The sequence below is a fragment of the Apteryx rowi genome, unplaced genomic scaffold (assembly GCF_003343035.1).
Source record: "Apteryx rowi isolate R43461 unplaced genomic scaffold, aptRow1 scaffold_836, whole genome shotgun sequence".
NCBI lineage: Eukaryota > Metazoa > Chordata > Aves > Apterygiformes > Apterygidae > Apteryx > Apteryx rowi.
This window is the reverse complement of record NW_020451134.1, coordinates 107,798-134,780: the sequence shown is the minus strand read 5'-3', so window position 1 is coordinate 134,780 and position 26,983 is coordinate 107,798. Positions and strand designations below refer to the sequence as shown.

The following is a 26,983-nucleotide window of genomic DNA, read 5'->3' as shown; positions in this document are numbered from 1 at the left end:
GTATTACTCCTGGAAGTGACCCAAGTACACTGTTTTCTTTCAGAAAATGCTCTTACCGATGCTACTAGATGTAAAGAGCTAATTATTAGGAAAGTTAACTTTTATCTTAATTGGTGTTCTGATTTGGATATTTATAGTCCCAGTTTAAATAACTTATTCTGAAAAAAAACTTGTGACCAGAAATGGTTTGAAATTAAAGTAGTTTTTCTTTTTATTCTTTTGTAAAGCTCAAGGATTTTCTTGGGTGTTTTTTTTTCTCTAAGTTACTTTAAATGATCTTACATTTCAAAGAATAAAAAAGGCCAACATTAAAGTACTTTTTTAAAAAAAATGAAATGTATGTTTTCATATACCTGATCCAACTTTGGATAAGGAACTTTTTTCAAACCCTTAAAATTTGAGAATGTGAAAATTTTTCCTTTGGACAGAAAAACAATTTTGCGCGTACTTTTTTGGGGGTGTTTATAGATAAAAATTGTTCCTTTAACTAGCATGTTATATGTAAGTTTAAATAATTAACCATTCTTATTTAGGTGAAAATGAAACTTAGTTGTTTGGTGAACCTAACTGGAGCATTCAATATTGCTGGGATACACTGGTACCATGGTACAGAGGGCTACATTGAACCAGGTTGTCCTTGTCTTGCTGTCTGTTATGACAATGGAAGATGCCAGATAATGAGAGATGAGAATGACCAGAGTAGGTACAAAATATGGGTTACTTATGACTGACCTATTCTTAACCCCAAACTACTTATGTTTACATTCTTAATGTTTTTTTTCTTAAAAACTAGATCCTGTTTTGATTGACACTGGTATGAATGTAGTATGTATTCAGTGGAACCACTGTGGAAGTGTATTGGCGGTGGCAGGCTCCCTAAAAGCAACTTCTCAAGATAAAGATGTAAATATTGTGCAATTCTACACTCCATTTGGTGAGGTAAAAATATTTAATATATTTATTATACTACCTAAGTTGTGCTTAGTTAGCATATTCTGTCTATGTGGTCATTACTCTTGAAATTTGAATGCCTGTATATAGAATTTTAGTGCGTTTGAGATGCTCTAAGGTATCCAGGATGTCCACGTGGATCTGGAAAGCTTACAAAGGATCTATGGGCCTGTACCCTTCTAGAACAGCAAATTGATGGCCAGCTGGAAAATCCTAGGGCATCTCGCATAATACTAGAGGAGGGGAATACGTGTAGGGCCCAATTTTGAGCAGCTAACTTAGGCGGCAGTTAAGATGCTAACTTAACGTGTATACCAAGTCTGGAAGTAACCTGTCTTTCTGCACTGACTGTGTAAGAGACCAGGATGCATCAAGATGAGGAGTTTAAAATAAGGCAGTGTATGCTCCCCTCTATTTTTATGGAATCGGTAAAGCTGAGAAAATGGCATCTGTTGTCAGTAAGAGGAGTGGCCCAGAAACCTTAGAAAAGTTAAACTGTTTCTAATCTTCAGCTGTTCGTTGGGAATACTGTTTTGTAAATGCTTTTTGTACTTCTTGTCTTCTTTATAAGATGTTAGATGTTTATCAGCCTCAGCTGACAGAAAACTTTCTTATATTAGGCAAGAGTAGCAGTATAAAAAACAATAAGGTAATTTCACTTTCCTTCTCAGTATTATACCTGGAAATCGATAAGTTAGTGATAAGTATCAAATTGAACCAAAGGTTTTGGCAATATTATTATGGCTCTGTTTGCTAATGTCATTCAGGTTAACTGAAACAAGTGTTCCAGACTCTAGATATAGTGTTCATAAGTAAACAGAGTTTTCTTTAGATCTCAGAATTGTTTTGTACTGGTTCTGATAGTCAGGTACTGACTCAACTTTTAGAAGATGATATCTTCTGTGAATAATTTGTGACCATTATTTGGACTTACTATTTGCACCTGATTAAAGGCATGAAATAGGTACTAAATCATGTAAGTTAATTGACAGCAGGTTGTTGAGACACAAACTTATGACCTCAAGAAGAAGGCTAGATCTAAGCATAATAATCAGTGTTTTGTTCAGTAAAAAGTTGTATTTTAAAGTTGTATTTTAAACAAAGAAAAAGTCTAAGATTATTCAAAATCTCACAATAAAGCGTAGGTTGATATATCACTTACTACCTACATGCATACATTTTGCCAGCAGAAAGCTTTACACAGGCAAGTGGTCTGTGGGATAAGTGTTAAAGTTCTTGAAAACATTCATTGTAAACTTCACTTTCTACAGCAAAATAAGGATTTAAAAAAAGTGGAAAGTATATTTGTCTTTGGTAGCTCTTAAATCATAAGTGCACATTTAAATGCCTTTCTTAAACCTTTGTGAAGGGAAATGAGAAATAGAGAAGAGGAAGATGGTTATTGCCTTGCTGCAAATTGTGTAACTGTGCAACTGATTGAATGTATGTCCTTGACATAGGCTAAACAAATAACATATATAACTAACCTATCAGCTGTATTTAAATATGTTGTACATCAACTGAGTAATGTAATTGATAGACTTACGCTGCCAGCATAAACACAACTTTTGAGGAATGCCAGATGTCAGTACTGTTATTAATTGGAAGTTATGTTTATTTTAGTAGTGATTGAAGTAATAAAGGTGATTCAGATTACCAGGTGAAGGAAAAAATGTTTACACTTTCATTCTCCATCTACTGTTTATTTTTGAAAGTTTGAACTATGACTGAGTCATGGGTTTTAAATTAAATGGTTTATCTTTCTCTCTCTTGAAAAAAGAATCAAGACAAAAGAATACTTCATGCCTATTAAATACCTCTTTTTCCACTTGTTTGTGCACATGTGTATTGTAATTTGGGAGCCCTTATGCCATACCTGTAAAGAAGATCTATATGTTTGTATTTCATCAGCTGTAAAAGCTTTGTCATATATGTATTTTCATGCTTATTTTTCTGGGATACATTCAAAATCTTTCTTTTCTTGTTTTTAAACAAGCATTTGCGCACACTGAAAGTTCCTGGCAAACAGATGTCAGCCTTGTCTTGGGAGGGAAGTGGACTGAAAATTGCACTAGCTGTTGATTCTTATATATATTTTGCAAACATTCGGCCAGATTACAAGGTAGGTAGCAGTGCAGCACTGAATTGAAAACTTATTAATACAATTACTTACTCTCTTTCTGAGTTGGTTGATCAAGTAGCTTTCTTACCAAAAACTCTTTTGTTACAATCATAAATGCACAGCTAATAGAACAAGCCGAAATTTGTTTCAYGTTACGTGTCATCAGCATCTAATTTGATTAGTAAACTTGTTTGAAAGCAAAATAAGACACTTCTTTAGCATTGGGTAATGGACTAGTTAGGTGATAAATGGATCCCTAAGGTGATTAGATGTGATACAGAAGTTATTAGTGGAAGGTAAATGCAAAATATGACAGTTTTACTGGCATTTTTTTCTGATGGGGCAGGAAATGGTTTTCTTATCCTGTAAAACCTGTAAGTGAGAGACCCAAATTAAATGCATTATGGACTTTTGTTTGGTCTGCGATGAGTCTCTGGGTACATTTACACTGTCACATGAAAAGAGATGAATGGATAAGCTGAAGCATCAGAACCTTATCATGCTGATCAGTTGCTGGCTTGTTGCCAGGCTCTGTCTTGAATTGCTTTGTCTAAGTCTCCAAAGACAAAGCCTGGGTAGGGATCTAGGGCTACTTGATTTTAAGGAGAGTAATCTAGGAAAAATAGGAAGTTTTATTTCCTCCACTAAACACAGTCTTTCAGCACTAATGCTTTGAGCAGGTCATGGTTTGAAAAACAAAATTATAGGGATTATGTCAGGACATTCTTCCTGTTCAAGTTGTTCTAGGTAGAATAAGTATTTACTGAAGCAAACAGTTTTAGTTTAGATTAAGCTTATTAGAAATGTCTCCTGTGTATCAGGTGAGTGCCGTACTCATTACAGTGTCAATCTTTGGTGTTCCATATTTAATTATTTATGTAAAATAGAATACCTTCAAAGAAAAGATCTGAAAAAGGGTAAGCTTGCAAATAACCAGTAGCCTGGTATTTAGTTCCTTGCTTGGATTAAAACCCCACTATCAGTTAATATATGGAGAATATTGTTCTCTTTCCCTGTCTCTGGTCAGTGACTCCAAAAATAATGACTGATAAATTAAGGCAGATATTTCCTTCCTGATTTTGAATTTATTCAGATTGTGTGGGGTTTTTTTTTTTTTTTTTTTTTTGGTAATGAAATTTTTATTATTCAGAATTTCATTATTCAGAATTTCTGACCAGGTCAAATCATTATTGCATTTTATTAAGCCTAATATATAAATCGGTGCCTAACTGATAGTTTCAATTTGATCAACACTATTGACATGAAGTTTTAGTGGAATGTGAATGTCTGTTTTAGTGACTGAATGACTCAGTCATTTCCTTTAGAATGAATTTGCGATCTTATTTTTAAAATAAGAAATGATATGCTTTATTATTGCTAACATAATTGGGCATGATTCTAAACTTGGCAGTGACTGAGACAGTCATGTAGGTAAGACTCCGGTGTTTTCATTGCTGTTTGGTTAAATTCTGACTGGCTTAAGTGATGCAACGGGAATCATTTGAACCTTACTTCTACCATCATTTTTTGACATTGTTACTTTTGGTGGTGAATTATTCGTTTGAACCAGGAGAGATAGGTTGATAGGTTGTTGAGAGATAGGTGTAGATCCTATTTATACTTCAATTCCCAGTGTACTTTTTACAAGTCTTCACTCAGCTGATTCTAAATAATGTTTATATTTGTCTACTGTATGGGTATGACATTTTTTAACAGTTAAGACTATTTCAGTTTCCTCAAAGTTAGCAAAAGCCATGATTACTCCCCCCCCAGTTCCAGCTCAGGATATATTCTTTAATCATCATTGTGTAACCACTGTGATTAAAGGGATAGGATGTATTATAAGGAATATACTGCAGCTATATTGGTTTACTCAGTTGTGAAATATCATTGCTCAAAGAGTTATAAACACAAATCTGCTAGGATGAAACCCCAAATAGTTTGTTGTAGATCTGCTGGTAGAGGCTTTGTAAATTTGAGCTGGAAATTAGTCTTGCAGGAAATGCTACCTAATGTTTACTCCAGAAAATGTGTAATGGCTGGAGCACACGCCGATTGCTTTTTCTTAAACTCACCAGTGTTTATGAGACCATGTGTATTTCCAGATCTGGCGTGGCTTCCAAGTGAATAGTATAGCTTGTTACATGAATAATTCTATTTGGTGGAAAGGAGGTTTTTTTGTCATGTTACTAATATGGAAGTGTGATGTGAGTTATTTTAGTGCTCCAGTATAATTGCTTAGGTTGGTCTGCTTCAGACTTTTAAAAGTGCAGTGTTTGAGATGTTTCTTTGTTGTAATTTATATTTTAAAATTATAATATAGAATTTCTTTATTTTCCCTCTGGAAAATGAAAGGGTTGGGTTTTCAAATTAATTCTCTTATGGCAAGCATTTTCATTGCAAAAGCCATCATTACAGTGGGTATTTCTGTGTACCTTCTGGACAAAGAAGGAACGAAGGGAAGTGAAATCTTGTCTTATTTTGAGTGTGGACCTCCAAGAAGGATTGAGATAAATCATTTTGTGCGATGGGAAAATTGTCTTGCCAGTTTAATATTCTGCTAATAACTTATTACTGGGCTGTGTTTACCTACTGTTAATAAAGCATTTCATCACCTGACAGGCAACGAATTTTGAATACTGATTGTGTATATGAAATATTCTTTCATAGCTGTGAACAATTTATTATTGAATTTGCACAATTTCTTATAGGTTTTATCAAAATTGTCTTTCTTGGCAGTGGGGTTATTGCTCCAATACAGTGGTTTATGCATATACTCGACCTGATCGTCCAGAATACTGTGTAGTATTTTGGGACACAAAAAACAATGAGAAGTATGTGAAATATGTCAAGAGCCTGATTTCCATAACAACTTATGGAGACTTCTGTGTTTTAGCAACTAAAGCAGATGAAAATCAACCTCAGGTAAAGTCTGTTTCTTTTAAATTTAACTTTAAACATTCTGTTCCAAATGTCAGTGCTTTACAACCGGAATAAGACCAAAAGTAACATTCTGAATCTGCTTCAGAATGTGCCATTCATTTGTCATTAATTTGACAGAATATTCACTTAAATGGATGCAGTGTTTAAAAACAAAACAACAAGCAATAAAATAATAACAAAAATATCAAGAGAGTTAATGGGTTCTTCACATGTAAAYTCTTTGCAGCCCTAACTAACGCTGCATCAAAACAGCAACCATCAGGATCACTGTTCCCTTAGAAATGCTTATGACAGTTCTCAGAGAAAAGCTGTAAGTAGGGAGGACATCACGAAGCTATAAGCAGGAGAGCATTAGGATTTTAAAGATTATTTAATCAGTGAAAAGTTTAAAAAAAAAAAAAATTACAAAAATGTAAATTTTTTTAGGCGATATGATTGCTACAAACTGGTCTATTTCTTGATTTTTGTTTTTAATGTAGTGTAAAAATTGTATTATAAATGTATTCTTCAGTTAATATATTTATTATCACATAGTTTTTCTTCATGGATTCATTTCTGAATTATTTTCTATATCCGTTGTATATTGCTTACAAAGGAGGAGCATGAGATGGAGTCAATTGGTTCAACGGTAAAAAGAAAAAAATGTTTTAGTGCTGCTTCGCTTGATTGTGCGATAAATGGTGTGCTGTATCATATGGTTTGAAAACAGGGTATACATGACCAAAAACATTCAAAAAATTGAGTGCAATAAAATGAGATTTTCTGGATTGTATTTTAAAATCTGAAGGAAATAGTGGAGGGACTCTGTATCTTTCTTAAATAAGATATTTAATTTTAGCATCTGAAAATTACAGATACTTATTATCATCTTTCAGTTCTCTCTGAAAGGCTCTCATGTAATTATTAACACTATAGGGGGTCAGCTTTTAGAAACTGAAGCAAACAAGCTTATCCTTTGGGTAGTATTTCATTAGAATTGCTTTATGAAATCTATTGTAAAACAGATCCGTTTTTAAGTTATTAGAATTGTGATGTCAAGTGGGCAAAATGTACAGCAGTAGCTGATGATGCAAAAAAGACTAATTTCAGCAGKAACCGTTTAAAGGTATTGCAAGAGAAAGTGGGTGTTCAGTGTGTTGCAGAGAACTTGCTGTTGATACCCACAGTGAAGCCTGAACTGTCTACTTGCACCAGATTGGACAGTGCAAGCTCCCTGGTCTGGCAGCAGCCTGCGTAGCTCGTGCAGTCTGTCTTGGATGTTGTTCCTCCATCACCCCTTTGAAGTCTATGTTCTACTGACTTAGAGTTTCAGAAATAAATAAAAAGGGCATAAAAGAGAAATCAAGTAAAGAGTGAATGGTGGAATAGTTTACCAGAAAAGAACTAGTATAACCACAATAGAAATAAACAATAAATAGTTAAAAAAAAAAAAAAAAAAAAAAAAAAAAAGCCAGATGTGGCTTCCTGTAGGAGTGGAGTCCCAACACACTTTTCAGAAAGGGGAAATTTGACAATGCTGCTGGAATGTTTGAGTGATGAACAAAGAAATAACCTCTGCTACAAAATGTTATTTTTTTAATCCATGTTTCTTGATGAGAGAACCAGAAAAATAAATGATTTGATGAAAAAAATCCTTTTCTAATGTTCAGATCTTTTTCTTTGAAAGGATAAAGTTCATGTAATAGATGAAAACTTAAAACCTATAAACTCCACCATTCTCTTATTAGTAAAGCTACCAATCTCTCAGTTTAAAGGGGCAGGCTGTATAGCTGTTGTGGTCTGCTACCACAGTTATATGAATTGGTCGGCAGGTGAGAGAGCTGTGCAGAACTAATTATATTTCAATTCCTGGAGAGTCAGTATGCCAGCTCTTAGGTGCTTCCAGGAATAGCAGGCCTGGTTTTTTTGAATCCAAAGACTCTGCAGTTCAATAAATAAAGCTATTTGATCCTTGATTTAGGTCTGGAAAAATAAATACATCAACAACAACAAAAAAGCACGTGTCATGTCCAGGCCAATTTTTCATTTGTTTGCATCTTCCTGAGTCTAACAGATGGATATGGGTTGTCTGTTGCTGGCCAAGTGGGATTACAAGAAGGGCAAAACTAACAAAACTGGTCAGTTTTGCAGCATTTGATACTGCAGGACACAGGGATAGCCTTATTTGCAATTTTCCCCACATTGTAGCCCTTTGGAGGTTGAAGGAGATTCAGAGTTCTCCTAAGGACAGAACAAGCATCACAACTTCTGGGAGTTGGCAAGGTGGCCTGTTGCAATTTATCAGATTATCCTGTGCATTAACAGCTACCCAAGAGCTGAATCACCTGGAAACTGCTAGTAAATAAATAAATAAATAAATAAAAAATCACAGCGCAGTACTTGCTCTGCAGAGCAGGGGGCAAGACAGTGGCTTTCTCACCAACATGTTATCCTTGGACCCCACTGGTGGTACAGGCTATGTATTGTATCTTGTCTGGTTGGTTTGCTCCTCCATTTAAAACAGCTGGTCGTTTTCCCTTTTTTGTGCTTTGCTTCATTTATTCATAGTGCTAATTGTCAAATGTTGCAATATTCTCATGCTTACACTGCTTTATATTTACAGGGGCTTTGGTCCCCCTGTTTTCTGTTTAACTGAACAGCATTAGATTGTGTGAAATATGGGGTTTGAGATATACATTCACAGAATACCTTGTTCAGTTTTATTAACTTAGAGAAATATACAGTAGTAGTGATATCTGCTTTTGTTTTCATACAGTATGTGCTGGTTCTCTGCAATTCCATTGGTACTCCCTTGGACCCAAAATATATTGATATTGGTAAGCGACTTCTGTTGTTTTTCCCAGTCTTTATAATGAATTTCTTATGTTCAATGGAACAATCACTGTCTTGTTATAACAACCCTTCCATCCAAATTAGTGACCTTCCATTCTGTGCATGGTTATCATAAACTATGATTTTTATATCAGCTTCTCACTTTTACTTGGATTCTCCTTAAATGTAATAAACATGTAATCAATGGTTCCCATGTTGTGAACTGTATGTTGGTATCTGGATACTGTTGTGTTGGAAATGGCTTATTAAGCCACTATTTTTTATTAACAAAACAGGTATAAAAACAATCATGCTCCTAGTAAAAACTGGCCAAGTTTAAACTGATTCCTCCAGCTCTGCAAAATGTTAACAATGGATTTTTTTTATTTGTAACTTTCCTCTTTTTTAATGAGTGTTTTTAGTGATTCGGATTTTTCCATCACAACTATAGGTACTCAACTCCTCAACTGAAGAGTGTACTGTTTCTCAAAGCAATTAAAATAGTTTGAGCTGGACCTTCATTTAAAAACAAGATGTTGCAGCTTCCCAAATAACTTTTACTTCAAGATCAGCTTTTGTTGTATTTCAGTGTTCATAACATATTGTTCTCACAATTGTTTTACCTAAATATTTTCAGATTAAACATTAAAAATCTGATTGAAAAAAAAWATATATATCAGTGAGTTATAATAGAATAAAAAATATGCCCAAATTCTAAGTAGGTCTGAATTCCAGGGTTTCCCTGCTGCTTGTCTGGTGTAGCTGTGATACAGACATTCCCAGGTAATTGCAAACCCCTGTTTGCTAGGAGTTCTGCTAAAGACTAGAGACTAAAGATTATTTCCCTCTATGTGAAGACTTATGACTGCACAGTGGTAATGATAGGAAGACCTTGGAACAGATGAGAGAAGTGAGGAACTGACAAATGAATTGGCTTTTTTGATTAGTTAATCTGCTTTTGTTTGTTCTGTTTTTGCTTTATTTTCAGTTTGTTATCCAAATAGACCTGAGACATTCAGAACCCTATATGCAGTTTTTTGGTTTTTTTTTTTTAAGCTTGGTTCTTTCAGGGTTTAACAAAGAATAAATCAAATAAAACTTTATTAAAAAAATGCTTTTGAATGAGAGGGGACAGTATAGCTATTAAATTAAAAGAACAAACTTATTTTTAGAATCTCTTTGCTAAAATGATGGTAGGTAGAAGGTATATTTTGCAGTGAATAACTAATGTAATTCCACCATGTTAGAAAGTTAGGGTTGTTTCTGTTTTTTGTTTTGTGTTTCTTGTTTTTCCTAATTGGTGCAGCACTTTGAGCCTGATAAAATAAACATTTAGGAAAGAAAAGAAATCTATGTGTGGTTGATATACAAGAGGAGTGTAACCGTATTGGAACAGATTATTCTGAGTAGATAAAAATAGATTGCATATTTTAAACTTGGAAGAGTTCCTTCCCTCTTATTTTATGAATGGAAAGGTGTCTACTTTACACACACACACACACACACACACACACACACATACATAATATACTTTTAGAATCTACATACTCTGATTCTACAGAAATCTTTAAACAAACAAAACCAAAACCGCTGTGACAAAAAGAAATGTAGCTGTTATGGCTAGATGCCTCATGAACTCTTTGAATGTAAATTGTCTCCTAGAACCATTGTTTCATCCTCTCTGCCAAAAGAAACTCTTCTGCCCTAATTAATCTCATTAGGGAAGTTAGTTCCAAGCCCCAGTGTTAATACTTGATGCTAGTATTAACCAACAAATAGCCAGCCACGCTGCCTGATGAAATAAATGGGGAAGTGTATAGCAAAGTGTTGGGAAGGTAGAAGTGACGAGAAAAGTAAGGTGAAGAATTGTAAGTCAGGGAAGTAACAGTGATTCGGAGATGATGAGTGGTTTTTTTTGTTTTGTTTTGTTTTAAAAATCAAACCAACCAAGGATTAGAAATAGTTGTGACCATAAAGATGATTGTTTTTGTCAACCAGTGATACTAAAAAGTTTTATGTCTGATTATACGTTAACTGAGTTCATAAGTGTCTCTTTCTACCATTGTTCAGTTTGTGCTTGTGCCAGCTTTTACAATAGTGGTACATTCAAATCTTCAGGAATAAAATGCCTAGGAAATTTGATACCAAAATTTAAAGAGGAGAAAGTTAGATAATGAAATATTGAAGTAAAATGGTGGAATTTTTCTGACCAGATTGCCTGCATTGTATGTGCCTACTTTGAATCTAGTCTCCTGGACTTATATGACAGTTCGGGTTGGGGGAAGGAGGAAATAGGCACTTCTAGGGAACGCTTCATCTTATTCCTACAGTAGACATCTAAAATAAGGTTAGTGAATCATTCCTAAAAGGGGCCTATTTGCTCTCCATTGAGTACAAAGAAGCCAAGGGCAATCAGCTCAAGTGTACTCATCTCTGTCATAGATGTTTAAAATTAGGTGAGATGGATCCCACTCAAGTAGTTAAAATTAGCTTTTCATGTACATCTAAAACTCTGTTTTTAAACTTTTTCTTTGCATTTTCTAACATTCTGTTTAAGTGAGCTTGCTAAATCTGTGTTTTTTTTTTTTTTTAATGTAAATAAATAAAAATCAGGTATGGCTTTCTTTGCTGCCCTCACTACTACCTGTCTCTTATAGTTGTCTTTATATAAGAAAAATCTGTAGAAACTGAAAACAGTTATAGAAAGGCTATTTAATAGAGACATGCTGTTGTTGTTCCAATTACATTTGAATTTTGTACTAGAGAGATGAAATAATGCGCGAATCGTTTTTCTCCTTCCTTTGGCTATACTGAGTTTTCTGCAGTCTGCTTGTGTTCTCTTGCTTGTCAGACGATCTATTTAGTGCATGGGCTTACAATGCCCTTTGCTAGTGTGAATGCATTTGTGAAAATGCTAGGCGTTATAGCCTTCTCCCTTGCAGAAGGGCAAATACTTGGGGTTTGGACTATTTGCATTCATAAGTCCTGAAAGATTTCTGTAGTCTCACTAGTTTAAACTTAACAAGCAAATCTTTAATTGGTGCATAATAAACATGCTAAAGAATCAACATTTTTGTATCATATGCATCCTGTAAGATTCCTTTACAGTCAGCCTGCCGAACTTACAGAAGGAATTGAAGGTGAAAGTGAAAAGCAAATATCTGTAAATGAAATATGTTTTTTTTTTTATGACAGTTTAATCATAGTTGCTCCCCCCCCTCCCCTTTGGTATCCTTTGATGATACAGCTTTATAGAACTTGAAATATTTACCTGTATAACATAGGATAAATTTGTGTTAGGTGTAGATACATGTGTACAGTCAAGGTCTTAATATATGGTATATTATGCTGTTTATCCCCGTTGGAGCTTCTTGGCAGTGGGAGGTCCTTGTCTTGGGGTGCTGAATTGTGGCACTTGGCTGGCCGTGCCGAGTACAGAGAGAAGGCTGTGTGACACCTGAGAGGCAAAAGATCTTTTCTGGAAGGTCTTTTAAAATTCCAGTTGGCGCATCATTTCTAACAGAAAAAATATCCTTCTGTCCTGTTTATAAATGAAAAAAATCAGCTTTAATTATAACTATTTATTTTATCAGATGAGTGATCATTATTAATTCAGAGTGTTATAAACAGTGCAAGTAAAATTAGCATATCTCTTACTCAGGATAATTTGGGGGGATTATTGACTTTAAAAAATGTTATCTTTCTGTAAAACTCTTTGTTTTTTTAATGTGATAAATTACTGCCTTGAGTTCTATCCAAGAAATAATTTGCTTAGATAATTTTTGTTTTGAACGTTTGTTTTTATGAACTTCTGAGTGCCACCTAAGGCTGTTACTTTCCTTGATTTTTCACAAATGCCTATGAAAAATGCCTTCTCATATAGCAGAAACTTTCTCAATAGACCATTCTGTATTTGTGTGCTCTTGCTTACTCTCCAGTTAACACTCTTGACCACCTTCAAAATAAGTGATATTCTTGATTGTGTTGCTTATTGCAGATTGATTGCAAGTTGCCTTTGGCTTTTGCTAGACTGCCCCTTGTAGGAATAGCAAACACCTGGAGCTCTACTGAGCATAAAGATTTTACCTCACTGAGAGTCTTTTGTGCCCTGCAGGGCTCTGTCTTGGACCTGGTAGGAAATTGCTAGTGGAGGAAAAAAATGCCCAATCTGGGCATGCTAAATAGATTGATAGAGCATTAAAATTATGCATCTGAAAATCTCTGTGTTAAAGCATAACTTGTATGAACTGCTGATTTATAACATTTTATAAAATTGTTCCAACAAAGTGATATGAATTTCCAAATGACAAAGTAATTGTGAGCATGTGCAATGTTCAGTTCATCCCCAGGAGGTTCAAATCCTATGTTGTTTGGCTCCAAACCAATAGTTTAAAAGGGGATTGCAAAAAAAAAAAAAAAATTGTTTGTTCCCTTTATTCTCTGGAATTTTTAATTATGTCATCAAGTTTCTAATGTTTGCCTTTGCCAGCAATGGCAAAAAATAATTAATCAGTCATTATCTGGTGAGGGGCTATCACTTTGCCTTTCTTCAGACCTTGGTGGATGGTTACACCATAAAGCTCTTCCTCATATTCCTCTTTATTTTGTCCAAGGCATTTTTCTTCCTCTGTTTGCCTACTTGTTCCTCTTACTTGTTTTGGGGGTCTTTCAGAATAGAGAAGATTGCTAGCAAAGACTAGCTCTGGTGTCTAGCCTTACTACATCCTGTTCTACCAAGGTGCAAGAGTTAACCAACACATTCGTTTGTGCTTGCTTCAGAGGACTCTGCAGGATTTTGGTCAAAATCCTTTCATGACTTTAGCTAAACATAAACTCCATAAGATTATATATCTTGTTATATAATATCTCTTCAGTGGAAGCACAACAGATGGCATCTGCTAAGAAAATGTCACTCAGGTGGATTATATCATCATCTTATGTTTGCTTATATGTGCATAGTTAAGTGTTGATTATCATCTTTAACATGTTTATTAGTGACCAATGAAATGAATAGAACAGCCTGATCAACATATAGATTCTAGTACAGGTGGATTAAATAAAGGCAGAGGGTTGAAGGAGTCAACACTCCTAACTCTCTAGCCTCTCTCTTAACCCTCTTAACAAGGATGGCTGAACTACATATAAAACAGCGCTTGAATCACTGCTATTAACAGTCCATCATTTTAAGGTTAAGTTCAGTTGTCCCTGCTGCTGTGTGATATTTTCTTGTATTCATGAGCTAACACCTCTAGAGACATTTGAATCAAGGTCTAAAATTAGGCTCTAAAATTAGGTCAATGATATTGATCTGACTAAGTTTGTTCTAGTTTCTTGTGATTTCTTTGCAACTTTAACGGAGGCTGGTGTGAAAACAGTTTGGGGTTTTTTGTTTGTTTGTTTTTGGTTTTTTTAGACTTGTGTTTCTCTATCAGGTTGTTTCATTTTCATCAGATTTAGGGGGAATTGCTTGTCTGTGCTATGTTTATGTATCTTATTTCATATACCAAAATGTGTTTCAGCTTTTTCATGCAGCTAAGTAATGTAGTCATGGATTAAGTTTCTTTTTCTTCTACTATTTTTTAAAGATTAGACAAGAAAGCAAGTGTTTTAGATGTTTTGAAGTGAGATGGAATATTGATGAAATACGGAGGTAACGGAAGGTTGTTTCAGATGCCTGAATATCTACAAAATTTTGTTTCCTTCAGGAATGAGGTTTTATGAAGGAACAATGAATAGAAATGAGGGGCGAAGAGAAGAAAGGGCCACAGGAAACTTCAGACGGCAGTTGTTTTGCATGTTGCCATTGTTTTAATGGTGGGATGGTTTGTTTAATCCTTTTTCAGTATTTGATCACTGAACATTTAAGATCTTAAGATTTAAGATCTTAAGTATCAGGACATAAATACTGTAGTTAGTTATCTGTAAAATCAGAGGGAAGAGCTAGGCAATTTAAGAAGTCCAGATATTTAGCATGGAAAGCTGATATGCAGTAGAAAACACTGAGCAGGGGAGTGTCCGAGCCTCCTCCTTCAGACTTAAGGGGCATGTTTTTGTCTGCTCAATAGTCAGAGCACAAGTTCTTTGGAGGGCACTGATGTCTAAGTGAGCAGGACTTGCTGTTAAAATCAAGCCTGCTGTAGAAGATGATAATGCTTCTCTACAATTATGGAAACTAAGTAATTAAACCAGCTGCCCAGAAAGGGGTTCTGGATCTTCAGCTTGAAGGGATTGAAATGTGCAGCTTGTCCTTCCTGGGAAGGGACATATCCCACTCCGTCCTTCCCTGCTCCAGCAAGGGCCAGGCTTGGGGGAGTGAGTGGGCCACCCCTTCCTCTTACTGAAGCTGTTACACAGCCAAGAAGGAAAGCATCATAGGAGCAGCATGCGGCCACCAATGAGATGGCTCTGAGGTGGGAAGGGGGAGACTTGATTTTTGTTCCTCTTCCATAGATTTTTCTGTTGTATTTTTTTTCCTGTTTTGTTTTTGCTTGTTTAATGACTGTCCAGTATAAAATGCTTAAGCAATCCTAGAAAAATCCCCTCTCCTACTTTTATACTATTGCCCTAGCTAACAGGCAATTTTGCAAAAAAGGTGACTTCCCACATACAAATACTCTTCCTTCTCTGCATGTATTTTTGAGTGGATCTGATCCTGATGACTGTGTCTGTGTGCTGTGTAAATGTTGTTTATGTCCCTGTGATTTCATATGTGGCTTAATCTAGTCATAATTTGGACTGATGGTGGAAAGAAGAGAAGGTCCTGCTCTCCGTGTTGGTTCCAGCATTTGCGATCCTCTCTTTAATACAACTTAACCCCAAAATTAAACAAATCTTTTCTTTAATTTTCAGTCAGATCAATGAACTGGCCAATTTGCTCTGTGGCCAAACTGCTGCTAGAACTGATATAAAAGAAGTGGCAGGAAAATGCAGTGGGGTTGATAGGATGAAAAGTAGCTGCTTTTTTGATAGCAACATAACTTTAAGTCAACTCAAGTCTTAAGGCATAATCATAAAATGCCTAATTGATTGGACTCCTCTGGATGAAGCATACATGCATCTCCATCTTGTTTCTGGATCACAATAGAGCTTATGTGGAGGTCCTTTTCTTCTTCAGGTTGAAGTACCTCAGGATGTGCACAAATGAATAAGTTCAGGCTTCATGGAAGCTGCAGGTCAAATTAGGGAATTATCTAGTGAGTTTTAAGTGTGTCCAAGGCTTTCAGATGTGGGCTTGATGTATCACTGTCTTGGAGTGAAGTGCTTAAACACTAACTGAACTGAGTCCAAAAATGAGGTGTAGTATTAAAATCTGTGATCTGAAGCAGGAGGGAAACATTATCTCCTCACAGATCAGAATATTCTCAAGGTTTTTTTTTCCTTTGAATAAAAATATTCTGATTGTTAAGGCATATACAGCTGCAAGGTAATAGTAGAATGGAACAAATGTGTATAAATAGGTACATGACTAATTACTGAAATAAATGTTTACGTTATATGCAATGTATTTCACACACTTAACTATTTTATGTACACTACTGTTCATATGTTAAGCATCATCATTAAGCCCTCTCATCCAGTGTTTACATTAGTACTTAAAAGCTATTCTACAGCAATCAATTGGCTTATATAATCCTTTTAGTTTCAAAGAAATGAAATCTGTTCAGCCAGTCTTTCCCCATCTGCCTTTTTTAGCATTGTTCTTCTTTATGGCGGGCTTATAGCTCCCTCCAGAGTTCTGTGTTGTGCTAAAGCACACACACAAAAAAATTGAGATGACTGATGATTAAAGAATCAGATTTTGTGAACGTAGCATATTATCTGTGTGACTCAATGTTTTTCTGACAGGCTGGGCTACACAATTCCTTTGAATTTGCCTGTTTCACTTGGTGGCATACTGATTTACTTACAGAATTTGAAGACATTGGGTGATTTACTTACTAGACTTCTGAGTGTTTTTCCAAATGTTTTGTTGTGTGCATTCACTGGTTTTCAGAAAGATGAGACAAACTATCATTTAAAAAAAACATGCCACGATACAGTGAGGAATAATGCAATACTTTGAGTGTTTTTCCACAAAATATTAACCTTAGGAATGAGACATTGGATTTATCCACACATTGTAAATGGTTTTAGGAATAAAGTTAATGTCCTGCCTTCCTGTGCGCTGATCTTTGGATGGTATAAAGTAAGATTGAGAGCTTACTTTGCTAAATACTTAATTTGCTGCAATGTAGATGAAGAATCCATATTTGACCCAGCTATTAATGAAGATACAAACATCATTTCTAAATTTTGTTTAACTCAGAATTGTTACTGTTCTTAAGCGGTGCTAATCAAAGAATAATGTCCTCTAGATTTTTAATCTTTTTGAATTCTTTCTTTATTTATATATATGTAAGTAATTACAGTACTTCATCCTAACTATGGAACAAGACTTTATTTTATAGATCTTGTTAGATCTTTATTTGAGATATTTCTAAATTGATCATTAACCTGAAAATGTGTCTTTATGTATTTGATGTCCTCTGTATTAACACATGGAAACTTGCTGAAATAGTAGGGAGGTAAGTGTTAATTTTAAAACAAAACCTTTAAAGAATTTCTCCTTTGTTCATCTAAACAAGGCCACAGTGAAATTACTTAGCAAGTAACAAAAACTGTTGTTTAGATTTTTGGTTTTGTGTTTTGTTTTGTTTCTTTTGAGCTATGGAGACGGGGTTTCATCCACCTGGGAAAAATTTATAGAGTTAGTATGTAGTCCAATACTTGCTGCTCTAATTTGACAACCATTTGGGTTTCATAACAGGACCGCTGTTTGTCACAATGACCAAAACACATGTGATAGCAGCTTCAAAAGAGGCATTTTACATCTGGCAGTATCGTGTTGCAAAGAAGCTCACAGCAATGGAAATTAATCAGCTAGCACGGACCAGAAAAGAAGGCAGGGAAAGGTTTGTCTTCAGACTTTGTCATTTTTCTTCCATTAGCTCAATTGATAGGTTGTTGATAGGGCTGAATTCTCCTTTGCCTAAAATATGAACTCCTCTCTTATTATAATTTTTCTGCTTGAATTTTTTGACTTGCAGCCCTATTAAATGCCAGAGAATAGTTTTTCATGACAAATGTGTGGTCGCTATCCAAATCTCTTAAAGCATACTTCTCCAGATTACTTCCTGTTTAGTGTCTCCATCTGCTGGCTTCATGCTGCGGAGCTGTATGTCTGATGCTTTTTTTTTCTTTTTTTTTTTTCCTTTTCTCCTCTGTACCCTCAGTTTTTAGGCCACAATATTCACTCTAGTGATTTTAACTGCTACTTATGTGACAATGATTTTTAGGGCATATTCTGTCCAGCCACCACTTCTCCAAATATGCTTGTGTCTGCTGGCATCTTTGACCCCTAATCCTGTATGGCCTGTTGTCCTCTCAAACTAAACAAATCAAAGTCAACATCACTTTCCCTCCAAAATATTTCCTTCTGACATGCTCATTAGTGACATTAACTTTCCTGTCATCTCCACAGGCTTGCAAATTTGTTATGATTTTCTTTTCCTTTTTTATATATTTTCTTCTGTAGAGGTGCTATTGTATATTTCTTAAAATCTACCAGCTCTTGTCACCATATTTCCACATTAATGAGTAATTATTTGGACATGGTGTAATTACTTACTTTGTTCTGGTACCTGAAAGTCTTAGCCTTGGACCAGATTGCAACTATGGTAGAAATACTGAAACAGTAAATGGTTATAATTCAGCACAAGCTGTGATTTGAGCAATCTGAATCTTTTCCATTGCCACTCTTTAAAGCAGAATAGGAGTTAGGATAGTTTTGAATACAGTAATGCATAAGTTTTTTCTGGATGTAAAGGTGAAGTTCTTCCCAAGTATGTAAAAGAGCCTGAGAAAATAAGGAAGCATATGTTTGAAAGGAGGCTATTGGGATGATTGAAGGCTTGCAGTAACTTCTGGTTGCACAGTGAAAGACTATAGGTCTTAGGTCATATGGGAATAGACCATCAAGGGCTGTAAAAGTGAAAGCAGGTACCATATCTTTCATAACCCTGCTTTAAATGGGTATAAAGAGGATACTTTTGGTACTTAAAGGTTTGGCTTTATACTTTCTTCAGGTTGAAGCACTTTCTTCTCCCAGATTTAAGATACCTGTACTCTCTCCAAAAGATTTTTGCTTTTCTTTTCTGCAGGCTTTATCATATTGATGATACCCCTTTGGGATCTGCAGAGGAACGCCTTGATTACATCACAGCTATTGAAGTGAGCAGTGGTTTTAACTAGATTATTATGGTTCCACTGGTAGCTTGAAAGAATAGTTAGCATTACTTTATTCAGCTGAATAGATTTCATTAGTAAGAGTGGTCATTTTATGTAAACTGCTTTTTTATTTCTACCTCATATATAGAAGTGTTATTTTTAGTTCCTTCTCATTAGTACTGTTGTTATCATTATATTGTGCTGGAAATATTCACCAAACTGTATGGAACATAGAAAAAGTATATGCTGTACTCTAGAGAGTTTACGGACCCCTGCTGTGTGTTAGTGACAGGCAGCTCCCCTCCTTCAACGAGGTATAAGCTTGTTGAAACTGAAACCTTGTAATCTTTTCTAGTGCTTTTGGCCTTTTCACTTCCATTTATTTATTTATTTATTTATTTATTTTATTGTATGCTTTGGTACTTAGCAATATGCCTGAAATTAATTACAGGCCTGTCAGATCAGGGATGTTTGCTTTTTTTGTGTTTTCTGTTAAACACCTGTTATGTTTTGATTTTGTTATTTTTCTGGAGAAGGAGCAGAGGAAGAAAGGAAGCTGTTAATGATGTTGTCATGTTTACCATAATAAAAGATATCAATATCATAAGCCATTCAGTTATTGTATTTTAGTAAGGTTTGATAGCCCCCTTCCCTGTGGATATTTGGCATCATTCATGTATATTTAAAGAAAACACTATTTTTCTTTAGCAGTACGTCCCTATTGTTGTATTAACACTGGTGCTGGTACTGCTTGTATGCTTTCAGGGAACAAGAGATCCAATTTGTGCAATAACAGCATCTGATAAGATACTACTTGTGGTAAGTTATAGGATTAAAATAACTTCTGACTACCTCTGGCACTTGCAGGCAGGAGATTCTTCTGCAGTGTATATATTAACAGTCATAATTTCAAAAGCTTTTCTGAATTTAGGTTGGGAGCTGGTTTGTTTAATTTAGATATTGGACTTGTACCTGGATTTTAGGTGAAGCAGTCCACCTCACTGAAGTACCTAAATTCCTTCTGTAGCCTTTGCAGACAAGATCTCTTTCTAGAGGTCTTCAAAGGCAACCTCACAGGTCCTTCCATTAACATGGATTTTTTCTTTAGGACAAATAATTCAGTAAGTGCTTACAATTTAAGTACAGACTAGTTCCCTGAGTTAGTAATTACAGGTAGGTCTTGATTCACCTCTCTCAGGATGAAGTCCAGGTCAGGGCTTAATTCTATATTTTGAGTTCTGGGAAGTCTCTTCTAGACTTTATGTAAATGCCCAAAGATTTACAAAGTTTGTCTGTTTACATATTAATGTATATGTAAATATATGTATAGGTATTGTATATGATGATAGGTAATATTACATTTCTATATTATGCCTTTGTATCATGCCATATAGCTGGTGCATTTTTTTTTCAGCCTGGAAAAGTATTCTCATTATATGAACAGACATACAGGTGGGCTTTAAAGCAAACTAACTTAGCAGAGCAAGGATAGAAAAATAATTATTTCTTCATCTTACCCATCTCCCTAATAACTCTTGACATTTTCCATGTTGCTGTTCTGATTTTTTTTGTTTGTTATATCCTTTTATTGTTTTTTATAAAAGCAATGGGTCACTGGAAAGAATATGAATGAAGAAAGTGTAAGAGTTAGTAAGTGACTTTGGGGATTTGTTCATGCCTGAAGAATAGAGCAAGAAAAAGTAATGAGGAGGGTAATTAAGTGGTGACAGGGTAGTTAAGCAGTGACTTTAGTAAAATGCAGGGAATGAGAGGAAATGCCTATGAGACCAGATCTGGAGAAATATGCTGAAGATGAATGGGTATTACAGTGATCAGATTTTCTAATGTTTCTGTCCAAATATGCTTTTCAGTTTGTAGGCTGGACATATGTCAAAAAAGTTAAGGTGAAATATGAGGATTGTAGAAAGAGGTAACTCGGGGGGGTGGTGTAAAACCACAAAGAATAAAGTTTGAATTATTTTAAAGTTAAATATTGACTAAGTACCAACATAAGAGTTAAAGGTTAAATAGCAGGTAAAATAAGCTGTTCCTTAGTCTACCAATGATAAACACTATGAGAAAGTAGTGGCAGTGACCATTCCAGTCCAGGGATGTCAACCTCAGTTTAGACTGTGGGCCTGATACAGTGTCTTGAAACAGGGCATGGATGTGTCATTCAACAAAAGTTACTAAAATAGAGATTTCTGTAAAGATAAAACATATTGGTACTTTAAATTTGTTTGCTGTTACTCAAGCCTTTGAATAACCAGCGCTTACTTTACAGGCTAGCACAGGTCTTGAAGTAATTAGTGAGACTTGTTAGCGTGCAGACAGCACTATATGAACACCGTTGTGCTGCTTTCAGACAGCTGGTACTGTCGCGGCAYGGTTTGAGTGGATTTACCAGCACGGGACAGGGATCACGTCACTGTTCCCCTTTTTTGGGGGTGTCGGCTATGTCTGAAGACTCACTGGAAGTCTGCAGGCTGCTGAAACTGTTCTGTGGGCTGTATCTGGACTATGGCTGTAGGTTTTAACATTCCTTATTAAAGCAGATCTGTAAATCATAGTATCTTAAGAAACTCTTGTTTAAGTAGCAGAATTCAGAACTGCTAGTGGGATGCTATTCCCTCTTGCCACTTCTGGTTTGTCGCTTATGCAAAAATCATTTAGCCTAGTACAACACCTAAAGAAAAGCTTGTTAAGCAGTTTATTGGTAGGAAAGCTGTCTCAATAAGCAAGCACTGCTTTTCTCTAGGGCAGAGAATCTGGCACTATTCAGAGATACAGCCTTCCTAGCGTTGGCATAGTTCAGAAGTATACCCTCAACTGTCGGGCATATCAGCTGTCCTTGAACTGCAACTCCAGGTATGTTACAGCTCTGCTTCTAGCCCAGCTACCTGATTCTGAAATAAACCACTATAATCAGTGCGAATACTAATAATTATGTACTAATTTTACTTCAATAAAATTAATAGGTATTTTATATTAATTATTAATGGCTGCTTAACCACTTAATTATTACATCTGGGCAGTCATCAGACTGCTGTGAGAGATTGTGTTAGTGTAAGGGTGTGTGTAAGAGGTTCGAGGAAACAGATGCATGAAAGTACTTTTGATTTATCAGATAAACCAAGCATGAGTTTCCTATGATTGTGAATTGATGAAAATAGTCCTATAACCTGAAACTTTGTCTCTGGGGTTTCTTTCTCTTTCTGCGTGCTTGGAATGCCTGGGTATCTTGTTCATCTCGTGTTAATTTTCCACTGTTTCAACCTGTAGCTTGTGGCAAAGCTCCTAGCAAGACTGGTTTTCCTGAGCTTCGGCTGTGCCAATGCCAAAGCTGTTTCCTACTTAGCAGTCAAACATTAACAGCCAGTTGTTTGCAAGAGTGCGCAAGTGTCTTGGCAGAAAGGGCAAAAAATAAACTGTCAAAAGAACATTTGTAAGACAGTAATCTTAACTTCAAAATAACTTTATAATTTCAAGCAGATTTCCTAATGTATATGTAGATTGCTCACCTCTTTAGGTATATATTGAAATCACATTGCTTCACTTAATAGACATCATGATTCAGTCAAAACTGCATTAGTCTGGTTTTGAGCCCAAGCTGTTACCTTCCTAAATGATTTTGTGCTAGTGAAAGGCTCAGATCCACAAGTTTTTTGATGTAAACTTTCTAAATTGCTTTTGACATTTTGATAGGACTTAAGGGTGTCAAAATACCTTTCAGTATTTATAAAAATGTTTTTAAAATGGCTTTGTAGTAAATTACTGACAGTAAATACAGGCTACTATAATGATTCAGTTAGTACTATGTAACTGGAAATTTTCAAATTTAACCTACTTTGAATAAACCTATAGAAATCATATTTTTCATATATTTTAAATGACTTAAAGTATAATCCAATTAACCTTTGAATACTTTATATTGTCTGGAAAAAAATCAAAGAATATCCTTTATAAAAAGAACAGAAATTCTGCTTCATACATTCATACCCCGAATCGCTCCACTGTCTTTTTAGTTTAGCAGTCTGCTTCATTGCCTCTTATTAAATAATGAAAAAATAATTGTGTTTGATTCTTAATTTTAGGCTCTGTCAGGAGAACAGTTTAGTCAGGGGGCAGAAACTACAATTTACTCAGCTTGTTCTTTGAAGTCCTAAGTATCTTCAAAATGCTCGATGAAAAATGGGCCCATTTCAGAACCTTACAGGGCCGGATGCTATAGGAGCAGATGGAAAAATATCTATTTGAGAATATCTTTTTTCCATGCCTCTAATCTCACTCGGCTGTACAAATGAATGATAATCACATGTGTGTGTCTGAGTCCCCCAAATTATACTGGTATTAGATTAGAGAAAAATTTGGCCTGAGTATGCCAGTTCAGGGAATTATTTCAGAATTACAGCTTTAAATAGCACTATTTACCTGTCCTGTTTTTTCTTCCTTTGTTTTTCTGTAGTCGTGTTGCTATCATAGACCTTTCAGGTGTTTTGACCTTCTTTGACCTGGATACACGGCTAATAGACAGTACAGGACAGCAAGTGATAGGTGAGCAGCTGAAGTTGGAACGCAAAGATGTCTGGGATATGAAATGGGCCAAAGATAATCCAGATTTATTTGCAGTGATGGAGAAAACAAGAATGTATGTTTTCAGAAACTTGGATCCTGAGGTAAAAATGAGCATAGGTATTTTATCCATTCTACAAATTCACTTGTAAATTCATGGCTCTATATTCAATAGTATTATTCTTGTGCTTACAATTTAATCAGTCAAGTGTTTATTTAAATAAACTTACTTCTGGAAATCTCAAAACCTAGTCAGCTCTAATGTGGGAGTGTTTTTTAGGAACAAGTGAACTATAAAATGAACTATCAGTACTGGAAAAATAAAAATTCTGTCTTATTTTTCTTATTTGTATGAGATATTTTCAAGAGCATTCTTTGTACGCTTAGAAAAATAATAAATACAATTTTAATAAAGTTATTTGTAAAATACAGTTCGGTTAAATCCAAATATTGAGATGTTCCTTGATTTTTTTTTTTATTATTATTTTTTTCTCATAATGTAGTTATAACAAACATGAGGATTTTAATTATGTCTGTGTTTATGGCATTGTCAATAGTGTTAATGATTTTAGTATTTGTTTCCTGTTGGAAATATGATCAAATCCTAGTCTGGAGAAGAAGAAAATCTGTTTATGTTTACTGAATGGATTTGTTTAGCATTTAATCAGTTTGAAAATTGTTTATTCCCTTTTAACCTTATTTACTTCAAGGAACCTATTCAAACTTCTGGATATATTTGCAGCTTTGAAGATTTAGAAATCAAATCTGTTCTTCTGGATGAAATATTAAAGGTAAGTATAATTAAATTTGTTTGTTTTATAGGAAAACTTGGTGTTTTTCTTAATGATTTGAGCAATAGATATCTTTAAGAATGAAAATAAAGGTGGCATAGAATAAAATGTCTCTTTATCTATTATGTTAGAATCCTGAACATCCTAACAAAGATTACATCATCAATTTTGAGATTCGGTCATTACGAGACAGTCGAGCACTGATTGAAGAAGTTGGGATTGAAGAATCTTCCCAGTTCATAGAAGATAATCCACATCCCAGACTTTGGTAAAACCTCTTTATCCAACAACTTCCTTGGTTTAAATTTGTGTTCTCTCATAGTCTTTTCCTTCCTAGACAGAGCTAGTTATTCAAGTTAAAAAACAAAAAAAAACCCAAAAAACCCACGCAGCACACCTTCCACTCCTTCCCCCCATCCCAGTCTGGACCAGCATGCAGCAGATCTGCTGAGAGGGTAATTTTTTTTTCTTTCTTTCTAAGTGTTCAGCTGCAATTTGAAGAGCTGCTGTTCTACATGAGAATATGTCAGCATATCAAAACTTGAATACCCTCCAAAAGGGGTATTTCAGTGTTGATGTAAAGCCTAAGAAGAACCTCATAGTCACTTGCTAGTCCATCTCCCTGGCAGTTTTGCGGTTAGCATATTTGGATGGTTTCTAGCTGGTGGTGTTTTGGTTTCCAAGACTGTGAGCTCTTGGCAACACCCCCAAAGAGTGGGCTATTGTTAAAAATTAAACTCCAGGATTTTACAAATGTTTTGGTACCTACAATAAAAGGAACACTGTGTGTGTTACAGTAATGGGTGTAGGGTACAGTCTCAAGGCACTGTTCTGCTCCATGCTGCATAAACACAAAAACACAGTGCTCCTGCTTTTAGGGGTGAAGTCTAAACAAATGAAAGAACTGGCAGAAAGAATGTAACCAATTTTAAATTAGCTTAAATTAAAAAAAATTTTTTTTGGGGGGGGGGGTTAAGAGTTAAATTGAACCTTCATGACAAAAAGCCTAAAGCCTAGTAAGGGGGATACATTAGAATCTTAATAAGATAAGAGCAGTGGGAATCGATTAACCTTTTAGGACGGGCCATAAAGGAGAGAAGTGATAAGGAGAGTGTACATCAGTCATGTTTTGATATGACCACGCAGAAGGAAATAATCTGAGAAAAGGAGACTTAGGCGTGTTTAAACTAAACACTGCCTCAGCTGTTAAACTAAATCTGAAAATCCTGCATAGCAAACAGTGTAAGAGGTAGAAAAACAACTCTGAAAACAGGCATTCTGGAAATCTATTCAGTGGCCTGCGTCTTAAGGGCTGAAAGAGTAATCACGGTAGTAGATAACTTAATGAAAAGTCAGTATCCAAAACTTAAATCCTCATTGACAAGAGACTTGTGGAATGCTGCCAATTCTCTTTAACTCTCTGGAGATTGTTACTCTATCTGTGCATTTCTCTAGTCATTTTTGGCTCTGTTTTAAAGAAGACTGATTTAATTATTAGCATTGGAGATTTGGCATTGGAGATTTGGCTTGCACCAAGTGGGATTTGAGAATTCTGTGTTAATTCTAACAGTTCAGAGGGGAGTTTAGAATTGCTGAAAGACCAGCCAAGAAGACTAGCTTTAAAGTTAGTCCTATGAAAACATTCCTTGCCATCCGTTTGTGCTTTTGTCTTTGTCTTTCAGAATTTACATTCTTAAATAGGATTTGATAACTACATGTTGAAAGCTTCTGTAATAGTATTAGTAATCATTTTGGTTTAAGTGTGTAGGGTAAAGTTTTAAAGTTTTGTGAGTTTTTGTTTTTACTAAGGTCTTGAATTAGCTGAAGACTTTTGGCATTTTGAAGTTTCTGGTTTTTGCTAGTACCATCCACTTATTTAAATATAAAATGACTATTAGTTTTGTGACAGTCTGTGTCTCAGTAAAAGTTTTATGTAGTAAAATCACAAAGTCTAGGTCAAATACTGTTCACCTTACTCCAAAATTGCCAGCGACTTAATTTTGATTATACAAGAAACTTATGGTATGCCACGTGTTTACACAGAACAGATGCAACCAAAATGCTGGATATACAGCAAATACATTCTAGGTCAGAACACGACAGTGACCTTATTGCTAGAGCTCTGTAAACAGGATGTAGTGTGTAGCAGATTCATTACATTTGCCATATAGTTTTTCTCTTGGTTTCATTGATGTCAGTGATGGGCACTTGAGTTGAAGTGATATTAATCTGGTCAAATTGATGCAGAAATACTGAGTGGATACTGCCCAAGCATGACTTGCATCACTGAATACAGCGGTAGTATATTACTGCTTTTGTCAGTGGATTGACTTTGAGTCAGCATGTCAAGTGACCACTCTAAATTTACCTAGCCTTATTTCTGCAGAAAACTCTAGAGCTCATTCAGGCACCTGATAGACACAGGTTGGCCTGGAGGCAAAAATTCTCTGTTTATTTGCAGAACTCAATCACCTGGGCAGTAGCAGAACAAGGTTTCCCAAACTGCTCTGCTAACTGCGCAGGGAAC

The 26,983-nt window shown here is 35.4% G+C and overlaps 1 protein-coding gene across 1 annotated transcript in view; it reads left to right on the top strand.

Annotated features, from left to right (window-relative positions):
• WDR35 (WD repeat domain 35) overlaps window positions 1–26,983 on the top strand; it is a 44,371-nt gene that overhangs the window by 5,845 nt on the left and 11,543 nt on the right. Inside the window, exons 7-18 of the mRNA XM_026089912.1 lie at window positions 534–699; window positions 794–939; window positions 2,948–3,073; window positions 5,813–5,998; window positions 8,772–8,832; window positions 17,634–17,778; window positions 19,027–19,096; window positions 19,859–19,912; window positions 21,852–21,961; window positions 23,559–23,769; window positions 24,376–24,456; window positions 24,588–24,724. Of these exons, the coding sequence (XP_025945697.1) occupies window positions 534–699; window positions 794–939; window positions 2,948–3,073; window positions 5,813–5,998; window positions 8,772–8,832; window positions 17,634–17,778; window positions 19,027–19,096; window positions 19,859–19,912; window positions 21,852–21,961; window positions 23,559–23,769; window positions 24,376–24,456; window positions 24,588–24,724 (1,493 nt within the window). The remainder of the gene's footprint in view (window positions 1–533; window positions 700–793; window positions 940–2,947; window positions 3,074–5,812; window positions 5,999–8,771; window positions 8,833–17,633; window positions 17,779–19,026; window positions 19,097–19,858; window positions 19,913–21,851; window positions 21,962–23,558; window positions 23,770–24,375; window positions 24,457–24,587; window positions 24,725–26,983) is intronic.